Source organism: Ceratotherium simum, chromosome 25 (assembly GCF_057802395.1).
Source record: "Ceratotherium simum simum isolate JZ-2026a chromosome 25, ASM5780239v1, whole genome shotgun sequence".
Lineage (NCBI taxonomy): Eukaryota > Metazoa > Chordata > Mammalia > Perissodactyla > Rhinocerotidae > Ceratotherium > Ceratotherium simum.
This window is the reverse complement of record NC_141924.1, coordinates 12,715,143-12,735,794: the sequence shown is the minus strand read 5'-3', so window position 1 is coordinate 12,735,794 and position 20,652 is coordinate 12,715,143. Positions and strand designations below refer to the sequence as shown.

Sequence of the window (20,652 nt, the reverse complement as noted above, 5' to 3'; positions counted from 1 at the left end):
AGGTATCCAAGCAAGAGGTGACGCTGCCAGGACACAAGAGTGGGGATAGTTCCTCCCACAATCACAATCGTGGAATGCGGTCTGCTTTTTTATTTTGTTTAATTGGTTACCAGGAAGCTTAGAATGGAATTTTGCTTTTGCTTTTTCCATTAATCTAATTGTCTCCTATGCAGCTGTGTATATGCAAAGGGCCAAAAGCTCTGGTGCCAAATGTACCTGAGTTTGAATCCTGGCTCTCCCAACCATCAGCTGCGTTTCTTAACCTCCCTGAGTCTCAGTTTCCAAATCTGCAAAATGGGGAACATAGCCCCTGCCTCAAAGGGTCCTTTTCAGATGCTGAGAGATGATGCTTGGGAAGTGCCTGGCCCAGGGTCTAGAACATAAATATTAGTTTTCTTATCTGTTTTTAATGTGCTTCCTGATCATTTCTGAAGTTATCCAGGATGTCCACCATTAGGAGGACAGTGGTAGGTTATTCATCCTAATCGTGGACTGTTTCCACCATAATTTGCTCAGCAACTGTGAGCACTGGAAGTTGCTTGGAGTGGGAGCTGGGAGGTTGGGGGACAGAGATACCCAGGGATTAGGGAGGGGAAGGAAGGAATACCGCTGAAGAAATTGGAGACCTGAGAGGCCAGAAGGCCCTCCCACCCCCTCCCTTTTCTCTTATCTCCCAATCTGCCCCCGTTGCCTCCTGCTTCCCGCTCTGCACCTGATGGTTCTCCTGGGTGCTAGGCTGCCTAGTTCCCAGCTGGCGCTGCTCCTCTCCCCTGCAATCTGACCCAGGCAGGCCTGCCTCTCCTTCACTCCTTCCCCACTGCCAGCTGCTCACTCCTTGCCATCTCCCAAGACCACACTCTAAGCCACACTGGACATGTCACCATCTGGCTTCTGGCCCATCAGTCCATCTCCACCTGATGTAAGCTGGCCCCTTATTCCTCTCACTGCCAGCTCAGGTCTCTCATCAGACACGGTGGGGACAGCTGGGTTCCCTGGGCATGCCTGCTTAAAGGCCCCCCTCAGCTTTCCAGCCTCCGGCATCTCAGCCTCAGTTTTCCCTGTCGGGAAAATCGGAGTCACAAAAATAAAAGCTCCTGTGTGGAAGGAACCTGAGGGATTATCCAGTCCAGAGATGTCATCAGGTGCCAGCTATGGTCAGTTGGGACCTGCCTACAGAATGTAAAGCTGCACCCAAGCTCCAGAGGAAGGAAGGCCATGATCAATTAGCAATGTCTGCCATGCATGGGGGTGATCGATTAGCAATGTCTGCCATGAGTGCAGCATTATGAATGCCAGACACTGCCATGCACGATCTGGTCCAACTTTTTAGGGTCAAGGACACTGAAAAAAAAAAAATAGAGAGAGAGAGAGAGAGAGAGAGAAAGATAGAGAGAGAGAGAGAGGGAGTATATAAAATCAAGTGCAATATTTTCCCATGAGACCATGTCAGATGGTGCCTGGACACAGAATAAGATAAATCTGATTCCTATTAGTGAAAAGAATATTCCCTTTACAATCCTTTTGCTTTCTTTCAAGGAGGAAGTCTCCATTTAGGGCTGGCGTGTCTTCAACAGCTTCCCAAAACTTACTAATCAATCTCCCCTTTAAGCTGAGAGAGAGAGCAGATTTCCAGCAGGCAAGGAATTGAAACATATTCTTTTATTGTATTTACTTTTTACAGTTACCTTTTATTTATAGTAAATATCAGTTTTTCCATTTACAGAAACAATATAAAGATTTTTCTTTAAATAAAAGTATTTATTTAAACAAAAAAGTGAGCTGATTTAAAGAAAAATATTAAGTAAACAATAGCAAAGATGGTACACACAGATAATTAAAAATATATATAACAAATATATAACAAACAACCAAGGCTTGAGACATGTAACCCTCCCAGGAACTCTTCAAAGTGGAAACTGACTTGCAGGGTGGTTTCGTAGTTTGCTCCAGGACACACAGCAAAGGTCTGGGCACGGAGCTCGGGTCTGAGGCTCAGGCCAGGACTGAGGAGCCTTGTGGCCCAGAATATATGGCATCCTATGGCAGGAGATGGGAATTGAGACCTCCAGGAAATAAGGCTATTCCATGGTAAGGATCCAAGACTCAGACAACCTCAGGAAAGAGGAGTTTATTTCGGACATAAGGGAAACAGGAATCCTGAGCGACCAGCCAGTAGCCCCCTGGGGAGCAGGAGTCTCTGTATCTGGAAGCCGCCACCCTCTGCTAACGTGGCTGGACTCCCTTCTAGCCTTTCAGGGCGACTTCTCCACGTGCTCCTGCTCCCAGGGATGTCCCTCCCTTCCTGAGTTCAAATGCCGAGAGAAATCTGATTGGCCAGCTCAGACCCGGCCTCCCTGATTGGACGGAGTTTCTGCTCTCAGCCACCTCATAGGCTGCTGGTCAGCCTATGGGTGGGCTTGTTTGGGCGCCCAATCAGCTGTGAGCAGGGCCTATAAATGCGGGCACTGTGCTCTCACCAGAGTCGCTGGGATGAGGTCCCTTCCTCCTTGAGACTCTGACTCAAGGAGGAAGGTTGTGACAGATATCACAGGTGTGATCAGTGCCAGGGACACAAGGAAGAGAAGTGGAGGGGTGGTGGGGGGCACTGAGAAGGAAGGGGCCAGCTGTGTGTGAGGGGATGAGCCTCGTTCTGGAGCGGACATGTAGGAACATAGTGGGTGTGGGGCTCCGCCTCTCTGAGTCTTGACCTCAGAAGGATCAAGGCACCAGAGGTGCTCCTGTGAGGTGGGTGGTGCCCCCTGCATGAAGGCAGCTGGGTGCAGGGAGCCCAGGCAAGGTGGTGCCAGATAGTTCATTAACTCATCCAGGGAATAGGATGGGGTGCCAGGTGCACTGTGAATGCTCAGTGAACGGAGCTGCTCTTCTGGAGGGGGTGTGCCAGCCCTTGGGAGCCCAGTGGAGGGCAGAGCACGAGGGGTCCAGGGTGGGCTCCTTGTGACAGCATCAGGACCAGCCACCAGGCGGGGGTTGCTTTCCTGCAGTGTGCCTTATGCATCTGTGCAGCCGTTGTGGAAAGATCCAGCCAGTGTCCACTCTGCTGGGGGATTTGTGTCCGTACTTGGGCCACAGTGTTAGGGATGTGGTGGCCAAGTATTCCGAGGTCACAAGAGAGCCCAAGAGGGAAGTGACAAGGCCGCTTTTTCTGGCCTCTCTGTGACCCTGAGAGCTTGTCCCTCCAGCATGGAATCTTGAAGTCTGAGCGCCTTAAGGGAGGCAGTGTTCCCCTCCAAGGGGAAGCAAAACTGACACTTGAAGGATAAGGGAGCTTGTCACCTAAGGGAGGGAGGAGAGGGCCCCCCAGGCACAGGGAACGGCATGTGCAACGGTGTGGGGGCATGAGGGAGATCTGAGTGGCTCATGGCATGGTTGGGAGGGTTCCAGAAGGGAATGTCCCAACATGATGCTGGAGGGACAAGGGCCAGGCCAAGATGTGGGGCTGAGGGCAGTGGGGAGCCATGGCAGGGTTTAGAACAATGGGCGGCATAGCCATATTTGTGTTTTGGAAAGAGTGCTCTGGCTGCCCTGTGGAGGGTGGGTGGGAGGAGGTGAGACACGGGCGGGAAGCCCAGTGAAGAGGCCTGAGGCGATGACCCCTGGAGAGCCCCGAGAACTCTCCCTGGAGAGTGGCCGCAGGGCTGGAGAGGAAGTTACCAGGGAGTGGGGGAGTCAGTGCGCCCCTCCCCCACGGTTCCTGGCTTGGGCAGTGGGCCCGGAGAGCAGCAACTGAGGTTTGGGAGTGAAGGGTGAGTGCACACTGAGTGCACACACAGGCTGAGTGTGCAGGGCTGGTCTGGGCGGAAGTGTCCAGGGGGCAGCTGGACAAGCCCCAAGGACACAGAGTCCTCAACTTGACCTGGCGCAGCGGTGGGCAGCCACCTGCCTCCCACCCCTGGCCGTCTGTCTACACCGAGTGAGCTGGGTCCTGATTCTGGAGCTCTTGGAGGGACAGGTAGGCATCCACGTTCAGGGTCAGGCGGGAGGCGGGGGCCCTGACCTGGCCTTGCCCGGGAGGGCTGGCCCAGGGGAAGCTGGCCCCCTCCCCAGGGCTGGGGGCAGGGACCTCCTCTCCTGCCTCTCCCAGCGGCTGCTCGGGGGGTGACTGGAAATCCACCAGGTCGGGGTCCTCTGCCTTCAGAGGTGCCGGGGGCTGCGGGGCCCAGTCTGCAGGGGCTCCCTCCTGCAGGGCGGGGGGCGGCCTCTCTTCACTGGCCCTGCTGCGCCCTAAGGCAGTGTTCGGGGGGCTTGGGCCACCCAGGAGACTGGGCGAGAAGAGCAGCAGGTCCTCCCCGGGGGGGAAGGTGCAGTAGGCATCGTCCTCGCCCGGCAGAGGCGGCAGGGCTGGGAGGGGCCCCCCCTCGTCGAGCTCCTCTGCGCAGGGGTCGTAAGTGAAGTAGACCTGGCAGGCCTCGATCTCCAGGGCGTCCGGGAGGTGGAAGAAGAAGTAGCCCTGGTTGGTGAAGCAGCTGGCCAGCGAGTGGCCGCTGGTCTCGGCCGCAGGCGAGGGCGCCTGCTCCTGCTGCAGCAGGAGCAGCTGTGTGGCCTTGGCATCCCTGTCCAGCACCTCCAGCCGGGAGATCTCCGGCGCCGGGCCGCTGGAGCTGAAGGAGGACGAGGGGAAGGGCGAGGAGAGCCACTTCTGCCGGAGAAAGAGCGGGGGAGGGTGAACGGGACGCCTCTCCCCCGCCCTCTCGCCCCCTCCTCCAGACTCTCCGCAGCAACCCCTAACTCCTCCTCCTCCTGCAGCAATCCACTCAGGGCTGCCTCCTCCGGGAAGCCCTCCCTGACTGTACCCCCACACCCATCCGCCCCCCCCGGCTTGGGGAACCCTCTGGGTCAGCCCAGGGGGTGTGCTTGCCTCACAGCCCAGCACAGGCCTTCCTGGCTCACTGAAGGTACCCAGGGGATGCGTTGATTCAGTGACTTTACTGAGCACCTACTGTGAGCCTGGCGCTGCTCTAGGTAACGGGGACACAGCAATGGGGAGACTCCTCAGAGTGTCTGGGGGGCTAGCACGAGTGTGTGAATCAGCCCACCAGTGCCAAAGCCGAGAGGTCCCTGAGCGTACATCGTGCTCACTTTCCAGATGCCCAGAGAGGGACTGTGCCCTGACCCTGATCACATGGCCAGCTGGCAGCAGAGCTGGGACCCAGGCTCCACTCACACTGCCGTGGAAACGTCTCGGGTGGGGAGCTGGTGGTCCCCCATTTGCCTCTCCCTCCCAGTGCCCTGCGGCCCCCACCGCCCACCCCTCCCTCCACAGAGAGGAAAGCGCCCAGCAGAGCACTTCTCAGCTGCTGGAGTCCAGAGAGGCCTGGCAAGGAGCGAGAGACAGGGCTCCAGCTCTGGCCCTGGCACTCACTAGCTGTGCAGCCCCGGGCAGGTCACTGCACCTCTCTGAGCCTCGACTCCCACAACTCAGCTGCCTGTCTCCTGACATCCTCACTGTGGGCCGGCAGGGAGATGTCAAGCTAGACAATGAAGGTGAAACCACCTGGCACCGGGTAAAATGCAGACTATAAAGCAGAGTGTGGGGGACCGTAGACCCCTTGGGATGCTGTGATGGGGGCCTCGGGTGGGTGCCTTTGAGGACCCCAACAGCCCTCTGTCCTGGGAGCCCTCGGCAATGGACTCGGGTCCCCTGAGCACAGGGACCAGGCCTCACGGGCTCCGCCTGTGCTCCAATCCATGTATTTCAGAGGAATTAATGGGCAGCAGGTAAGTGTCCTGCTTTTCCCTCCCCAGAGTGAGTTCCCGGGGCTGAGCCGGCTGTTACACGCACGCACGCACACGCACACACACGCACACATCACTCAAGAAAAGCTACCCCTCCCCCAAAGCAGGAGTTTGTGTTGCAGGAGAAAAGGGCCAAGCGAGGCTGGCAGAGAAGGGAGCAGGCTGGGAAGAGAGGGAAAGGGCGCGGGTCGGGGTTCCGACGCTGGAAGGGGCCGTGGAGGGCAGGGCCAGGCAGCAGCACCGAGCGTGCGGCCAGAAGAAGGAGAGGCCAGCCTGTGGCCAGCACTGCTCTGCTAGGGCCCCGCTGGGCCCCCTCAGAGGTGTGTGTGGTCAGCCACTTCCTGGGCTGGGCCTCCGTCCACAGTGCCCTGAAGTGGGGTGTGAGGGGGTCAAGGAGAAACGGCCCCGTTCACACACGCTCTCACACTCACACGCACACTCCCAGGTCCCCTGGACAGGGCGGGGGGCCTTGTGGCCTTGGGGCCGGGGTCCCGGGGTGGAGAGAGAGAGGAGCAGGCTTCACCCAGATGCAGAGGAGACGTGGGATCCCTCTCGGCCAGCTCCAACCCTCAGCCACATCACGCGTCCCCAGGGCCTCCTCGGGATACCCCTTCCACACACTAGGCCTGGGGCAGGCATCTAGACCCGGGGATGACCTCATGGGAGGATGCAGTGGTTTTCAGCTCTCCGGGCAGGACCCCACTCCCACCTCAAAATGTCCTAGGCCCATAGAATCAGATGGACTTCAAGCTGGGAGAGGTCTGAGGATGTATCTAGTCCAGCCTCCAACCAGTTCCAACGTAGGAATCCCTTCTGACATATAGTCAGCCAAGGCTTCCTTGAATACCTCTGTTGAAGGGGAGCTCACTACCTTTACAGCTGAAGGAGGAATTTTAAGGAGATACATTCCCCCACATACGAGTACTGTAGGTAACATATGCCTAGTCTGGGGAGTTTTCCAGAGAATTCCAGAAGGGGCTGTGAAAAGCCTTAATAGAGACTCCAAAGCCAGCTCATGATGGTTCTGGTCCAGGATGGCTTTCTAGCCCCTCAGCACTCCTCCTGCCTTCCCTCCACCCCCTCCTCAACCCCCCTAGTCTAGGGAGCCTGGAGTGGGGGTGGGGTGGTAGCAGCAGCCCACCACATGCCCCTCCCCCCTTGAAGCTTCCTTCCTGAAGTGGGTGTGGGCGGGGGGAAGGGAGACGACTGCGCTTTAAATGGAGTTCGGGCTGTTACTACAATAGGAGCCTGCACTTTTAAATGAATCTGTGTTTTGTGACTAGAAGTGCCTAGAGGACTCGTTAGCATCTGTGATAAGTTCTGGAGCCTCCCAGAGATTTTTTGCAGAGCAGGTCCGTGTAGGCGGTGGGGTGGGGAGAACTTGTGCCTGCAATCCTGCTCTGTCCACAGCCTGGTGACAGTAATTCTAGCGACGGCCCCTCGAGCACTTACTCATAATAACACTGTTTCCCTCTCTGTTTTACAGGTGAGGAAACTGAGCAGAGAGAGGTTCTATGACTTGCCCAAGGTCACACAGCCAGAAAGTAGTGAAGCCGGGATTAGAAGCCAGACAGTCTGGCTCAGACAGGAGGTGCCACTCGGCCTGAGAACGCTGGCACCAGGGCTGGGACCCCGGAGCCCGCTCACTTCACATTTTGTTTCCTCTCTCGCAGTGCAAAAACTGCTACTTCTGCACCGCCTCTCCACCCATGCGCACCACTGCCCACCCCCCGGCCAGCCCACGTCCCTGCCCACCACTGTCCTCCATCTCCAGACTCCTACCTGGAAATCTCCTCCATGCTCGGAGCTCAGCTGGGAAAAGAACTCGGAGGGGTCTGGGATGTGACACTTCAGAACCTTCTTCAGCCTGGACAGAGGGGAGGGAGGGAGGGCAGGAGGGTAAGAAGGGAAGGGGCCACGGTGTCCTGTGTTAGGCCCACAGCTTTGAGGGCAAGGCACACAGCCACCCCACATAAGTTCATTTATTCAGTCAGTATCGACAGAATGCCCACTAAGGAAGGTCCTATGCTGGGCGCTGGGGACACAGGAATGGCCAACAGAGAAGGTCTCTTCTCTCAAGGAGCTGGCATTCTAATGAGGAGTCAGCCCTGAACCAAGTGTGCAACGTTACTATTCATTCTGCAGAGACAAAGAGCAGGTGCTGTGCAAGAGAAGGATATGGGGGTGGGGGACCACACAAGCTAGAGGTGTCACAGATAAAGATGGCTGGAGCAGAGTGAACCAGGAGGAGGGAGGTAGGAGAGAGGCCAGACTGTGGGCCTCCTAGTCAGGGCTGCCATGGATGGTGGTTCAGGTTGTGCACTGCCCAAGAGCACCTGGTTTAGGGATGGGTGGTGAGTGGGGACTGAATTCCAGCCCATGCTCTGCTTGCCAAGTTGAGAGCCCCAGTATCTGTATGCATCCACCTCAAGATGTATGCCACAGCCTCAGGGCCCCAGAAAGCCTGGCTGCTGCCCACATGTCCAGGCTCAGGTCTGCCCTCTCCCCTGCCCTGTTCTGGTCTCTGGCCACCTGCCGCCCTGCACTTTCAGTTCCTGGAATGCTCCTCCCTCCTTACCACCCAGGGCCTTTGCACAGGCTGTTTTCTCTGCCTGGGATGTGCTCCCCATCCCCCCCACCCCCCTGGTGAGCTCCTCCTTCAGATTTCAACAGAATCATCGCTTTCTCAGGAAGGCTTCCCCTGGCCTCCCCTCGGGTAGGATTCCACTCCCTGTTGGCCTCTTCCCGTATCTCTGGTAGCTCCCTTCACCATCCCAATCACAGGGTGTCGTTATATAATAAGTATCTCATTAAGTTATTATAGATAATAAGTATCGAACAAGTATCTGCCTTCCCCCTCTGGACCATGAGCTCCATGGAGATGGGACTCAGGCTTGCCCTGGTGTTCCCAGCACTGGGCGCCACACTTGGCCCTGCGCTGGGACTCAGGAAAGAAAGGGGTAAACGAATGAATGCCCAGACCTGGAGAGAACCACGAGGCCCAACACACACAGACGGCTGGCCTGTGTACACCACGCACGCACGTGTGCACACACGCTCAAGTCCTGAGAGTAATGTTCTGGGCGGGGCCCCCATGGGGCTCTTCCTCCTGTCTCCCCTCAGGCTGGTTCCGTGGGGTTCCATCTTTGGGGGTGGGCCACAGGGAAAGGCCGGGTGTTAGGCAGGGAGGACTCTTGTAGGGCAGAGGAGCACAGGCGTGTCAGAGTGGGGGCTCAGCCCGGAACCTGGCCCACCGAGGGGTGTGTGTGTCAGACGGGAGCATGAGGGGCGGGGTGGGCGCGCTCTTACCACTGCCCGATGTACCGGCAGTTGACCAGCAGGTAGACCAAGATGATGAAGCCAAAGCCGCCACTGAGGCCCACAGAGATGTGGCCCCACCGAATAACAGGCAAGTTCTCCTTCCCCGGGGCTGCGCAGGGGCGGGAGGAGAAGCAGGGAGAGGGGTTAGAGAAGGGCCCCACTCACCCCGTCGCTCCCGCATCCGCCCACCCCCGGCCTGGTGCTAGGGACGGGCTGACCTCTGACCCTTCACAGGGTCCCCGCTTGCTCAGCAGACCCGCTGTGGGCCAGGCCGACATGGGGCACCACATGCCTTCGTCATCGCAGCCCTGCCTCAGTATCATAGTACCCACTTTACAGATGAGGAAACTGAGGCCGAGAGGTGAAAGCAGCCTGCCCCCAACTCTGGCAGAAACCAGGAGTTTGAGGTTTCAGGGTGGAGGAAGTGTAAAGAGCCTTTTTGGCCTCCCCACTAACTCACAAGGCCATAAGCAAGTCCCATCCCTCACTGAGCCCTGTTTCCATCTGTAAAATGGGCACAGTTATGCCCACCCTGCAGGTCACATCAAGTGAGCTAATGATGGCAGGTGACTGTGAATGGGCTGAGCACTGCACCCCCATCCCTGGGCCTCCCCCACCAGGTACCCCCAGAGCCACGCCCCAGCCACCCCCTCCTGCCGAGCTCCGTCCCCACCCCCGCTGCCCACCAGTACCTGCGGGCCTCGTCCTGAAGGCCAGGGGCTGGCTCCAGGGGCTCCAGAGGCGCCAAGCCTTGGGGTTGTCCAGCTGGGGCCTGACCCGCACCTGAAGCTCATACGAGGTGTCTGGAGCGAGCGTCTCCAGGCAGATCCACTGCTGGTTCTGCTTGAGGGTCAGTAGGGTGGCCTCCTGGGGCGGAGACAGGGCAGTCAGGGCAGAGGGGCCCCCACTGCCCACCTCACCTCCCATGGCAGGGCTGGCGGGGAGGCTGAGCCAAGCGGCGCCTTCCTTTCTCCCCTCCAGCCAAGCCCGCTCCTCTGCCCCCACCCTACGAAAGGCTCCCTGACTACCTAGTTGCTGGGGACACAAACCCCAGGTTCATGCTGAACCCTCCCTCTCTCTCGTCCCCCACATCCAAAGCTGTCTGCCAACCAGCTGGCTCCACCTCTAGGACCTGGTGTCACCGCAGGATCCTATCCTGGACCCAGCCCCTCCGCTCCTCTCCCCTCCAGGTCTGAGCTCCCGCCTCTCAGGCCTGGAGCGTGTCTCCCTGCCCCCGCCGCACTCTGCTACGGTCTGTCCTCCACACGCCAAAAAAGGGGCATTTTTCCACGGACCTCTCCCCCATCTGGATCGCTCTTGTTCCTTTTTCCCAGTTCCCCAGCCACACAAACGGTGTCCTGCCTTTGCACTGACTCTTGGAAAACCGTCCCCAGATCCTTGCAGGGCCAGCTCCTTCTTGACCCTCAGATCTCAGAGCAACCTTCTCTGGTCACCTGCGTCTGAAGCAGCCTGTCCCAGTCCCTCTCAAATGCGTCATCCTGCTTAATTTTCCCGGTAGCACTTAATATCCCGTCATCTCCTGTTTCTGTGTTTGCCGACTGTCTGCCCCACGCCTGCTGTGTGAGTTTCCTGACAGCAGGAAGTCTGTCAGTATCATCCTCCACTGGGTCCCCGGTGAGCAGCACATAGTGGGTACTGAGTAAATGTTTGTTGGGTGACTGAGTGAGCGAATAAAGGACCGGGGAAGTGAATGAATAAGTGACAGACCCCTGTGGACCTTCACCATGCTGGATTTGAAGAGTGTAAACGTGGCCTCCAGGGCCTCTGAAATCTCACAGAGAGGGCAGTTGCCTGCCTCTTGGCTATGGAAATCTTGCCCTGGTGCCAGCCTGGCATCTGCCACCTGCTGGAAGCCCGGGGTTGTCAGGGGGCACGTGGAGCGAGGGGGAGGCAGGAGCAGGCAGTACAGATAAGCGGCTGAGGTGGCCTTGCTGAGAGGAAGGACGGACAGGGTGACCAGGGCAAGTGAGGGCCGTGTACTCACCTCCCAGCTGTGGCCCGGGGACCTTGTCCGGGCCTCAAACTGCAGGTATTTTTCAATGTAGTGGGAAGACTGGGACACGCTCCAGGTCACGTTGCATCTGTGGGTCCCTAGGTGGATGATGTGGAAGGAGTCGGGGGCCATCAGGCGAACTGGAGGCGGGAGAGAGGACAGGAGAGCGAGCTTGGGGGACGCTGGATCCTGATGCCGAGATGAGAAAGCCGAGACGTGCTCCCCCTCCATCTTTGCACCTGCTGTTCCTCCATCCGGGCGTGCCCTTCCCCCAGAGACCCACAGGTAGCCGCTCAAATATCACTATTCCGAGAAGCCTTCCCCAACCGCCACCACTCTGTATCCCCCTCACCTGTTTTCTTTTCCTTCCCAGCACCTATCAGCACCTGACATATTCAATATCTATTTTTGGTTCTTTATTCATTTTCTGTCCCCCCACCAGACTGGGCGCTGGCTGGAGGCAGGGACTTGGTTCTCTGACGTGTCCCTGGTACCTGGCTCGTTACCTGGCATGTCATGGGCACTTGATTGAATATCTGGGGAATGAATGAGTCAAGCAGCCTTTCTTTGCCCTCAGAATCGATCTAAGAGTTTTACATGGATCATCTCATTCATTTAATTTAATTTAATCCCCTTAATCTTACATGATTATAAGATTTTATGATTCTGAAGTTACATTGATCTAAGTTTTTCTAATTCTGAGGCTCTGGAGAACTACACAAATGATAATAAGTGAATGTCTATTGAGCACGTGCAAAGCAGTTTCTGCATCTTGCCTCACAGACTCCTTCCAGCAACCCTGTGCAGCAATCAGGTAACTGATTACCCCCATTTTACAGATGAGCAAACTGAGGCTCAGACATGTTAAGTGATCTGTCAGTCCGATCACACTTGGTTAAGGCAGGGCTGCATTTAGAACCCTGCCTGGATCTGGCCCTCGGCCCCAGCTCTTCCCTAGAGATGGCCCAGAAGGTCTGGGAGGAAGGGGGAAAGGGTTGGGGGTTGGGCCGGACACTCAGTCATTCAACAAACCTTCCCAGAGCACTGCCTGGATCAGGCCTGGTGCTGAGTACTCGGAATGGAGACAGAGGGATGACAGAGGCTCTGCCCTCAGGGAGCTCGCAGCCCAGTGAGGGCAATAGTCCCATAATCAGGCAGCGAGGACCCAGGAAATAAACACCCTGAAAGGAGGTGCAAAAGTCTGGGAGAGTCTGAGAAGGCCTCCTGGAGGAGGTGACTCTTCACTGAGCCTTGAAGGGCAAGTGGGAATTTTCTGGGTGGGAAGAGCCTTCCAGGCAGTGGGACCAGCATGTGCAAGGCTCAGAGGCATGGATGGGCAAGTCGAGTTTGGAGAGCCGGCCTTGGTTGTGGCAGGAACATGGGCCACAGAGGATGCTGGAGAGGGGAGCCAGGGCCAGACCCTGAGTGGTCTTGAATGCCAGAGTGAGGAGCCAGACTTCATCCCGGGGCAGCGGGCATTGAGGGGTCAGATGTGCGTGTGGAGAGAGACTGGGGCAAGGAGGGACCCGGGCGGAAGGCAGGGAGGGAGGTGCCCGCCCTGAGTGCGCACTCACGGTTCTCGAAGGGCTTGAAGTCCTGGGTCAGCGCCATCCTCCACTTCTCCCCCTCGAGGCACAGCACGCTCATGTTGACGGTGTCAGCCGAGGTCAGCTTCTGAGACTGCAGGGGAAGGAGGGCAGGGGTGTCGCTGCCAGCAGCTGGGGCAGGGACAGGGAGGCCGTCGGGGTGAGGACGGGGTCGGGGGGTGGTAAGGAGGGGAGATCCAGCGGGCAGCAAACGTGGAGCCCCTCCACACGCCTCCCCCAAGGTGGGGTCGGCAAACGTTTTCTGTAAAGGGTCAGATGGTAAATGTTTTGGCTTTGCAGGTCATATCGTCTCTGCCACAACTACTCGACTCTGCCGTTGTCTGTGACAGCAGCCGTAGACAGCGTGGAAGAGAATGGGCATGGCTGTGTGCCAATGAAGCTTGATTTACAAACGCAGACAGCAAGCTGGGTTTGGCCCTTGGGCCCTAGTAGTTTGTCCACCCCGATCTACAGTGAAGTGAGCTGCCTTGGGAGGGAGGGAGTTCCCCGCCACCAGAGGTGTGCAAGCAGAATGAGCCCCCAAGAAGGCGCAGGTCTGGATGGTACCTGTGTAATGGCTTTGAGTATGAAAACTTCCCCTCCCCATCTCTCCCCCTCTCCACGCCCTGACTTTTCTGGAAGGAGATGGCCGGGTGTTGAGCCTCTCCTGGGGTAGGCACAGCTCAGGTGCCTTAGCCCTCTCTCTGGCTGGTTCTCACAGCAGTCTATCCCCATCCTGCAGGCGAGAAACCTGAGGCTCAGGTTGGTCAAGGGACTTGCCCAAAGTCACGCATCTGGCCTGCAGGGGAGGCCGGACTCAAACCCAGGCCTCTGCATCCACAGCCCCACAGAGACCACAGCCCTGGCCCGGCCTGCCTGACCGAGGGCTGCGTGCGAGGGCGCAGCTTGTGGCCTCCTCCGCCCCCTGCAGAGGGCAGCCCTGCAGCCCTGCAGGAAGAAGGTCTGGTGCAGGCCCTGTTAGGATCTGTGCTCTGGCCCGGGTGGGGTTTTGGGGTCCAGGACCCCGGGCGCAGTCCCTCTGACCTGCCACAGGGCCCACAGTGAGCAAAGCTTGAACCCGCTCAGCAGAGCTCCTGGAGCTAGGACCATTCCTCCTTCTCTACCCCAAGGACCGTGCCCCGGCCTTCTTCCAGCTGCTCGGGGCCAGATTTTCCCGGATATGATAGTATTGTCATTATTATTGTTACTGTGATTGTTGTGGTTGCAAAGATGCCAATAATACATTCTGTTGAGCACTTACTCTGTGCCAGGCACTCTTCCAGGCACTTTATGTATATTATCTCATTTAACTCTCTCCACACCCTATGAGACAGGCACTCTTACTATTCTCATCCTACAGCTGAGGAGACTGAAGCACAGAGAGGCTTAGGGACTTGCCTAAAGTCACACAGCGAGGAAATGGTGGGGCCAGGATCAGAGCTCTCCGGGACAGACATGCAGTCTGGTTTCGGAGGCCGCTACGTAACCAGCTACACTGTACGGCCCATCTCTACACTCTCCTGCCCCTTGAGAACGTATGTAACCTGATGATGCTTGAAAATGTGGCCTGGGCATCCCTGGTGCCCGCTGCTGCCAAGGACAGTGTGATGGACAGTGACATGGTGGACACAGCCACATGCCCTCCGGGAGGCAGCCTCGCGCAACGGTGGAAGGCCGGGCTGGGGGTCTGACAGACCCGGATTCAATCCCAGCTCTCCCGCTCCCTGGCTGTGTGACCGTGGGCAGGGCCCACTCCTCTCTGAGCCTCAGTTTGCACATTGGTGAGAAGGGGGCAGTGCAGTGCCCACCTGCAGAGTCACAAGGATCCCCTGACAAGAGTGTCAAGTGTGTGCTGTGTTCTGGGCGGTGTTCCAAGTGTTTTCACCCTCAGGACAACCCTACAAGGTTGGGCCGTTATTATTCCCGTTGTACAGAGGGGGAAACTGGGACTCAGATGTTGCCCAACGTCACCCAGTGGGTGGAGACTGTCCAGCCCCAGAATCCACACCACGCTGCACTTGCCAAGACCTAAGGAAGAGTCAGATGGGGGTATTATTATTACCGGGTGCCCTCCCCACTTGAGGAGGAGGACAGAAGTGTCACAGGACCCACAAGGCATGGGGGAGGCAGAGGGAGCAGAGCCCGAAAGGCCGAGCCTCACACACCACAGATCCCTCGTCCCCCGGTCAGGCTGAGTTCCGGCCTCTGGACACTGCCCTCCTTCCTTCTGCCTCCCGGGCCCCAGGCAGCCACTCTGCCATAGCCCCAGCCATTGGGCTTGCTGGGCCCAGCTCCTCCCCGGGGAGGACACCCCTCTACACCCACGGTCTCCCGGCCTCTCCCTTCAGCTTTGGCTACTCACATCTGGGGGTCCGAGGATCAGGTTACAAGCCCAGGTTGCCGGCCTCACTGGGAGCAGCTCACAGGATTTGCTCCATGTCCTTTCAAGGTAAGAGAACCTTCTTAGAAGAAAAAGAGAGACCCCCAGAGCTGGCCCACAGGATGGTCCCCCATGCAGCGAGGCCGGTCGGCGCGGGGACACCACTTCCCCCACGCGCCCCACCTCCCCGCCCCTTTTCCTGCCTCCCTGCCCCAGCCTGGCCCCACGCAGCCAGAGTAATCTTCTAGAAACAAACCAGTTCAGGACCTGCAGCTCTCTCCACTGAAAGCCCTCCAGAGTCTTTCGGTGGGGCCCGATGGGGCCTCCAGAGCCCCGTGGAATCACCACCCACCCGGGACCAGGGACAAACCCCAAAGCCACAATTGCTGCTGCCACCAGGATGCTTGGATCAAGGCGACCCCTTCATTGACTCCCTCCCAGCCCCCAGGCTCCCCACCCATGCCCCACCCCCCTGTCCCCACAGCTGCTCTAGGGGTCTCTCAAAATCCCAGGTTCCTCAAAATGCTTGGGGAGCCCCCCTCTTCCCCTCCTGCCTCTGAAGTCAAGTCCAGCCTCTGCATGGCAGGCATGCAGCCCAGTGTCCCCAAACCACCTTGTTCAGCTTGTCTCCAGCTCCCCACTGCAGCCTGGACCCCCCGCCCCACTCCCACCCTGGTTCCTGGAGTTCAAGTATCTGACTCCCAAATTGTGCCAGACTTGTGTGCTACCAAGAGTCCGTGGGTCCTGCTGGTCCAAGATTCTCAAACCGCAGAGTTCTTGGAGTCTGAGACTCAGGATTCCGAGAGTCTAAAAGTCAGTTATAAGATTCCCCCGTCCCGAGATTCTGCGGTTCTGCACGCTGACCCCACACTCACCGTTTATCCGACTTGGCGTGGATGCTGCAGGACGTGGCCTGCAGGCCATCATCCCGGCTCCAGACGCAGGAGATGTTGGCTTTCGAGTTGTAGAAGCACGAGAGCTTGGAGGCGTCTGCGGGCAAGACGAGGCGTGAGTGGCTGGGTGCGGGGTGCCCACGCCCTCCGGAGCCCGCCCACCACCCCTGCCCCCAGCACCCCACGCCTACCAGGTAGGCAGCCACGGTGGGCAGAGAAGGGTGAGCGGACCCATTTCAGAGAGGACAAAACTGAGCCCCAGAGCCCATGAGGTCCCACAGGCTGGCCGAGGCAGGGCAGGGACAGAAGCCAGTGTCCTCCAGTGGCTTGGAGACTCACATGGGTGCAGTGGGGGAGTATGGAGGGCCAAGGGGGAAGCCTGATCTCTGGTCTCACTGCCCCCGTCTCCCACCTCCCCTGCCTCCTGCCCCTGCCGATGGGCCTTCTGCCAAGAAGCAAGGGTCTGGAAGGGGGTTCTAGAAGGGCGTTGGCCTCCTCCCCGAGGGAAGCACCGCTGTCCAGATGCCAGGGTCCTCACCGTTCACCGCTGTGGACACCCGAGGGATGGCCAGGGGCAGGAGGAGGATGACGAGGGACAGACACCAGGACAGAGCAGGAGCCGCCATCACATCCAGGGGTGGGAGCTGGGGAAGGAAGCCCTGGAGGAAGGCAGAGGGAGAAAGAGCACAGGTGAACACCCACCCCTGTCCCTCTCCTCTTGGGGTATGCCAGTCTGCTGTCCACCATGCCAACGGAGTCCAGCCTCAGGGACTTTGCACCTGTCGTCCCTCTGCCCCACACATGCTCACTCCCTTTCTTCAGAGATTCACAGATCCACACGTCGTTAGAGCTGAAAGGGCTCTCTGAGCGAGCTCAACTCCTTGTTCAAAAGTTGGGGAAATTGAGGCCCAGAAAGAGGGAAGATATGCTTAAGTCCACATAGGGAGGCCAGCACAGAGCCGGGATTAGGGCCCACCTCCCCTCTGCCCTGCTGCCCCCTTAACCACAGCAGGTTTCCATATGCCAGGCTCTGTTTTAAACTCTTTAAATGCAGCACTATGAGCATCTTCTGGATATACTCTTATCATCCCCGTTTTCAGATGAGGAAACTGTGGTACAGAGGGGTGAAGCAAATTACCCAAGGTCACACAGCTGACAAGAGGCAGATGTGGAATCTGAGCCAGGGCAGACTGCCCGGAGCCCAGGCAGGGGCCCCCCCTACTGTAGTTTCTCTGACCGCATCTTCCTTCCCACCACGCCAGTTCACACGATCAATGAACATGTACTGATGGCCCCGTAACAGTACTCATGGTGTGTACGAGCACGCACGCCGTGCCAAGTGCTTCACCTGCACTGGCTCGTCTCATCTGCCCCACAGCTCGGAGGGTGGGGGTGTGGGGTGCTTGTATTATCCCCTTACTCAGATGAGGACACTCAGGCTCCAGGTCATTAACCCACCCAAGGTCACACGCGCAGAAGAGGCAGAGCTGGGATTCCATCCCCAGGCTGCAGCCCAAGGCCTGTTCTCTCGCATCGTCCGCCCTGCCCAGACCCTGTCCCAGGCACTGGCCCCAGAGGTAAGGCCGACGCTGACAGCCTCCCTGCCCTGGGGACTCAGGGCCCAGCATGAGCACAGGCCGACTGGCGGGCGTCTGGCCGAGGCGTGGGAAGGAGCCCGGAGAGGTGCCTGTGGATTTCTCCTTGACCAGCCCACTGTTCCCACAGGACGTGAGCTCCCCGGGGCGGGGCTGGTTCCCTCTTTCTTTGGACCCCCCGATAGCACAGGGCACAAGGTTGGGACCCCAAAGTGTGCAGAGCCCAGCAAAGGGGCTCCCAGCAAGCCCCCTGTGCCCCTTACTCACTCAATCACGGCGCTGGGGCATAGCCCTGTCCATCCCCTGGAGGGTGTTGTCTGGGGCCAGGCCCCAACCAGCAGGGTGACCCCGTACCCAGAACCGGACCTGGCACGGAGCCTTAGGGTGGGAGGAGGAGGGTGGGGGCAAAGGCCTACAAGATCGCAGGAAGGTCGGGGCCAAACCACAGCAGTGCAGAGGTGAGCGGGCAGGAGAAGAAGCATTGTCTAGAATGAGCCCCAGCACCCCTAGCTGAGAGGGCACAGCAGTGGGCACCAAGGGGGCAAAGTGCACAGGGCCGAGAGCGGAGAGGGTGCCGGAGGGGTCGGGCACCCTCCTGCAGAGGAGGAAACTGAGTCTCCGGGAGGTTAAGGTCACAGAGGAAGGAAGAGGCCCAGCCTCAGGGAGGGCAAGCAGGACCCTGAGTCCCAAGCGCCCTCCGTCCTGGGTTCTCACACACACCCACACACCCTGCCCTTCACGACTGTAAATCTGCTCATACTCACTGACTCATCGGGTCCCCAAGACAGCCCTGGGTGGGGGGTATCACCATCCCCATTTGACAGATGCCAGACCGAATCTCAGAGCTGCCCAGGGGGCTGGACTCAAGTCCAGGTCATCTGACTTCAAGTTAGAAGAAGAAGATGATAACGCTGGTGATGCTAATGCTGGTGACGACGACGTTGATGGTAATACTGATGGTGACTAATATCGGCTCTCCCCCTGTGCCCGGCACTGTCATTAGCACTTCTCAGATACCACCTCATTCAACCCTCGCCGCGCCCCTGCGAATAGGTCCCAGTATGACTCCTTTCCTCAGATGAGGATACTGAGGCACATGTCAGCCTCCTGCCCAGGCTAGAGCGGGGCAGAGCTGGGGCTTAAACCCAGTCGGAGGCCCCCAATGGGGCTGACATCGCGGGACGCGGGGGTACATGGGGGCTGGGGAGGATGCAAGGCGGGAGCTCAGTAGCCAGAGACGCATCCCGCCTGACCTCTGAACTTGACGGGCCCCCTCCCCTTGTCCTCTCCGGCCACCCCTCCATACATACACAGGACTTCCTCCTGCTGTTTAACCCCGGGTGCATCGCCCCAGCTGGGCGTGGGATCCCGGCTGTGGGGGAAGGAAGGGGACCCTTGCGCACGGCCCCGTCCCCATTCCCACAGTGGTCCAAACAGAGAGAGTGTGCCCTCCAGGCAGCCCTGGAGATAGAGTCCCATCCCCTCCAGTAGTGACCTGCCTAGTCAGACAGCCAAGTAGGGGACAAATCCAGACTCGAACCCGGGGCTCCCAGAGCCCTCCCAGCACACCCCACTTCATGGCCAGGTCTCCTTCCTCACCCCAGAAGCCTCCTAGGAGCACTTGACACAGGGTGCCTCCCCAGTGGGGCATCCATTCCACAGACACCTCTCCCACGTCCCAGCGCCCTCTCCTGGCACCCAGCGCATCTGAGGCTTAGCTTGCCGTCCCCCCTCCCAGCCCTCCCACCTCTCTAGGTTGGGGGGCTCAGCACAGGGCCGGGGAAACACCTCATCCCAGAGCAGCCCCAGCCTCCCCTGGGGTGGGCTGGGAGGGAGGGGTAGCCTGGGACTGGGGACCAGAAGCCATGAGAGCAGGGCCTGCTTCATCCCCGGGGGTCTAAGAGAAGGCGGGGGGAGGGCTGGTAGATGGAAGTTCAGGCAGAAACTCTGGGAGATCTGAGTCAGAGCTGAAAGTTGTCCCGTGACCTTCACTTCCAGTCCCCCGGCTGGTGGCAGGGGCCTGGAGGGAACCCCTGGGACCCGGGACCTAGCGGGGGCAGGGTGAGGGGCGTCACCTGGCTGAGACATGGGGCCGTGGCGTGCTCTCTCCGGTTCTCTCCGCTGCTGGGACCGCAGCCATCTCCCCAGGGCCCTGCCCCGGCTCTGGCGGGCCCAGGTAGCAGACGGCTGATGGGGCCGGCACAGGCTAAACCCCAGGGCCGGCCCACTTCCTGTGCAGAGGATGGAGGGGGCAAGGCCTGGGGTGGGGAGGCGGGGGAGGTCTGGCTGGTGAGAAAGCCTGAAACTCCTAAAGCACCTAGGGACCAGATAAAGATCTGCCTCCTCCACTTTGGCAGGGGGGGCGGGGGGGAGGTGGCTCTGTAGGTGTTGTGGTGGTGCGTGCACACATACATGCGCCCGCGTACTCTCAAATAGATGCCTTGCTGCACACAGGAGCCCAGGGGGGCTCAACCCCTTCTTTTCCCTCTTCCACCATGCCCACCCCATCTCACACAGGCCCCCTCCAGCCCCTGACACCCTCATCCGGTCACACACCCACTAACGCCCCAGCCTCACAAACATGACCCCCAGGTGTCCCCCAGCGCTTCTCACTCATCCCACCCATCTCGCTGAGACCTCCCTTTTCACCCAGCCTTCCAGGAAGCCCCTCACTCAGTTTAACATTCAGTCATTTTTTCAGGGCTTTGTGAACAATTTGATGGCTACTTATTGAACATTCCAGAACCTTCCTCTTCCTCTCAAGTCATGATTCCTAATCCTTTCTTCCCCCTTTGTGTGTGTGGGGGATCAGCTCAGGGCTCTTTTTCTCATGATGAAATGTTCAGACCCCTCTAGAAAGGTGCAGGTCCATTTACGTGCAGAGTCACAGGTCCAGGGACCCTGGGAGGTGCCCTCCAGCATCTAGAAGCAGCAGCTCCACTGTCTCCCTTTCTCCTGATTCTAGCAGCCCTGGTTCAGGGGGGTTTCTTGTAAGCTGCTGTCTCTTTCGAAAAAGGGAATAGAGCGAGCAGGGGGGGCGTGGGAGGGCGGCTCTGCAGAACCTCCTGTGTGTGCAGAAGTGAGAAAGCGGAATCGAGGACCCTGCAAA

The 20,652-nt window shown here is 58.6% G+C and overlaps 1 protein-coding gene across 1 annotated transcript; it reads right to left on the bottom strand.

Moving 5' to 3' along the window:
* Positions 1-2,113: 2,113 nt before the first annotated feature.
* IL2RB (interleukin 2 receptor subunit beta) lies at positions 2,114-19,749 on the bottom strand. Its single transcript, XM_004418588.3, has 10 exons — positions 19,619-19,749; positions 16,487-16,607; positions 15,931-16,045; positions 15,038-15,116; positions 12,664-12,769; positions 11,081-11,229; positions 9,768-9,942; positions 9,064-9,184; positions 7,537-7,621; positions 2,114-4,657 (listed from the first exon to the last, which is right to left on the bottom strand). The coding sequence occupies exons 2-10, from the start codon at positions 16,572-16,574 to the stop codon at positions 3,923-3,925; spliced, it is 1,653 nt and encodes a 550-aa protein (XP_004418645.1). The 5' UTR covers positions 16,575-16,607; positions 19,619-19,749; the 3' UTR covers positions 2,114-3,922.
* Between the last annotated feature and the right edge of the window lie 903 nt (positions 19,750-20,652).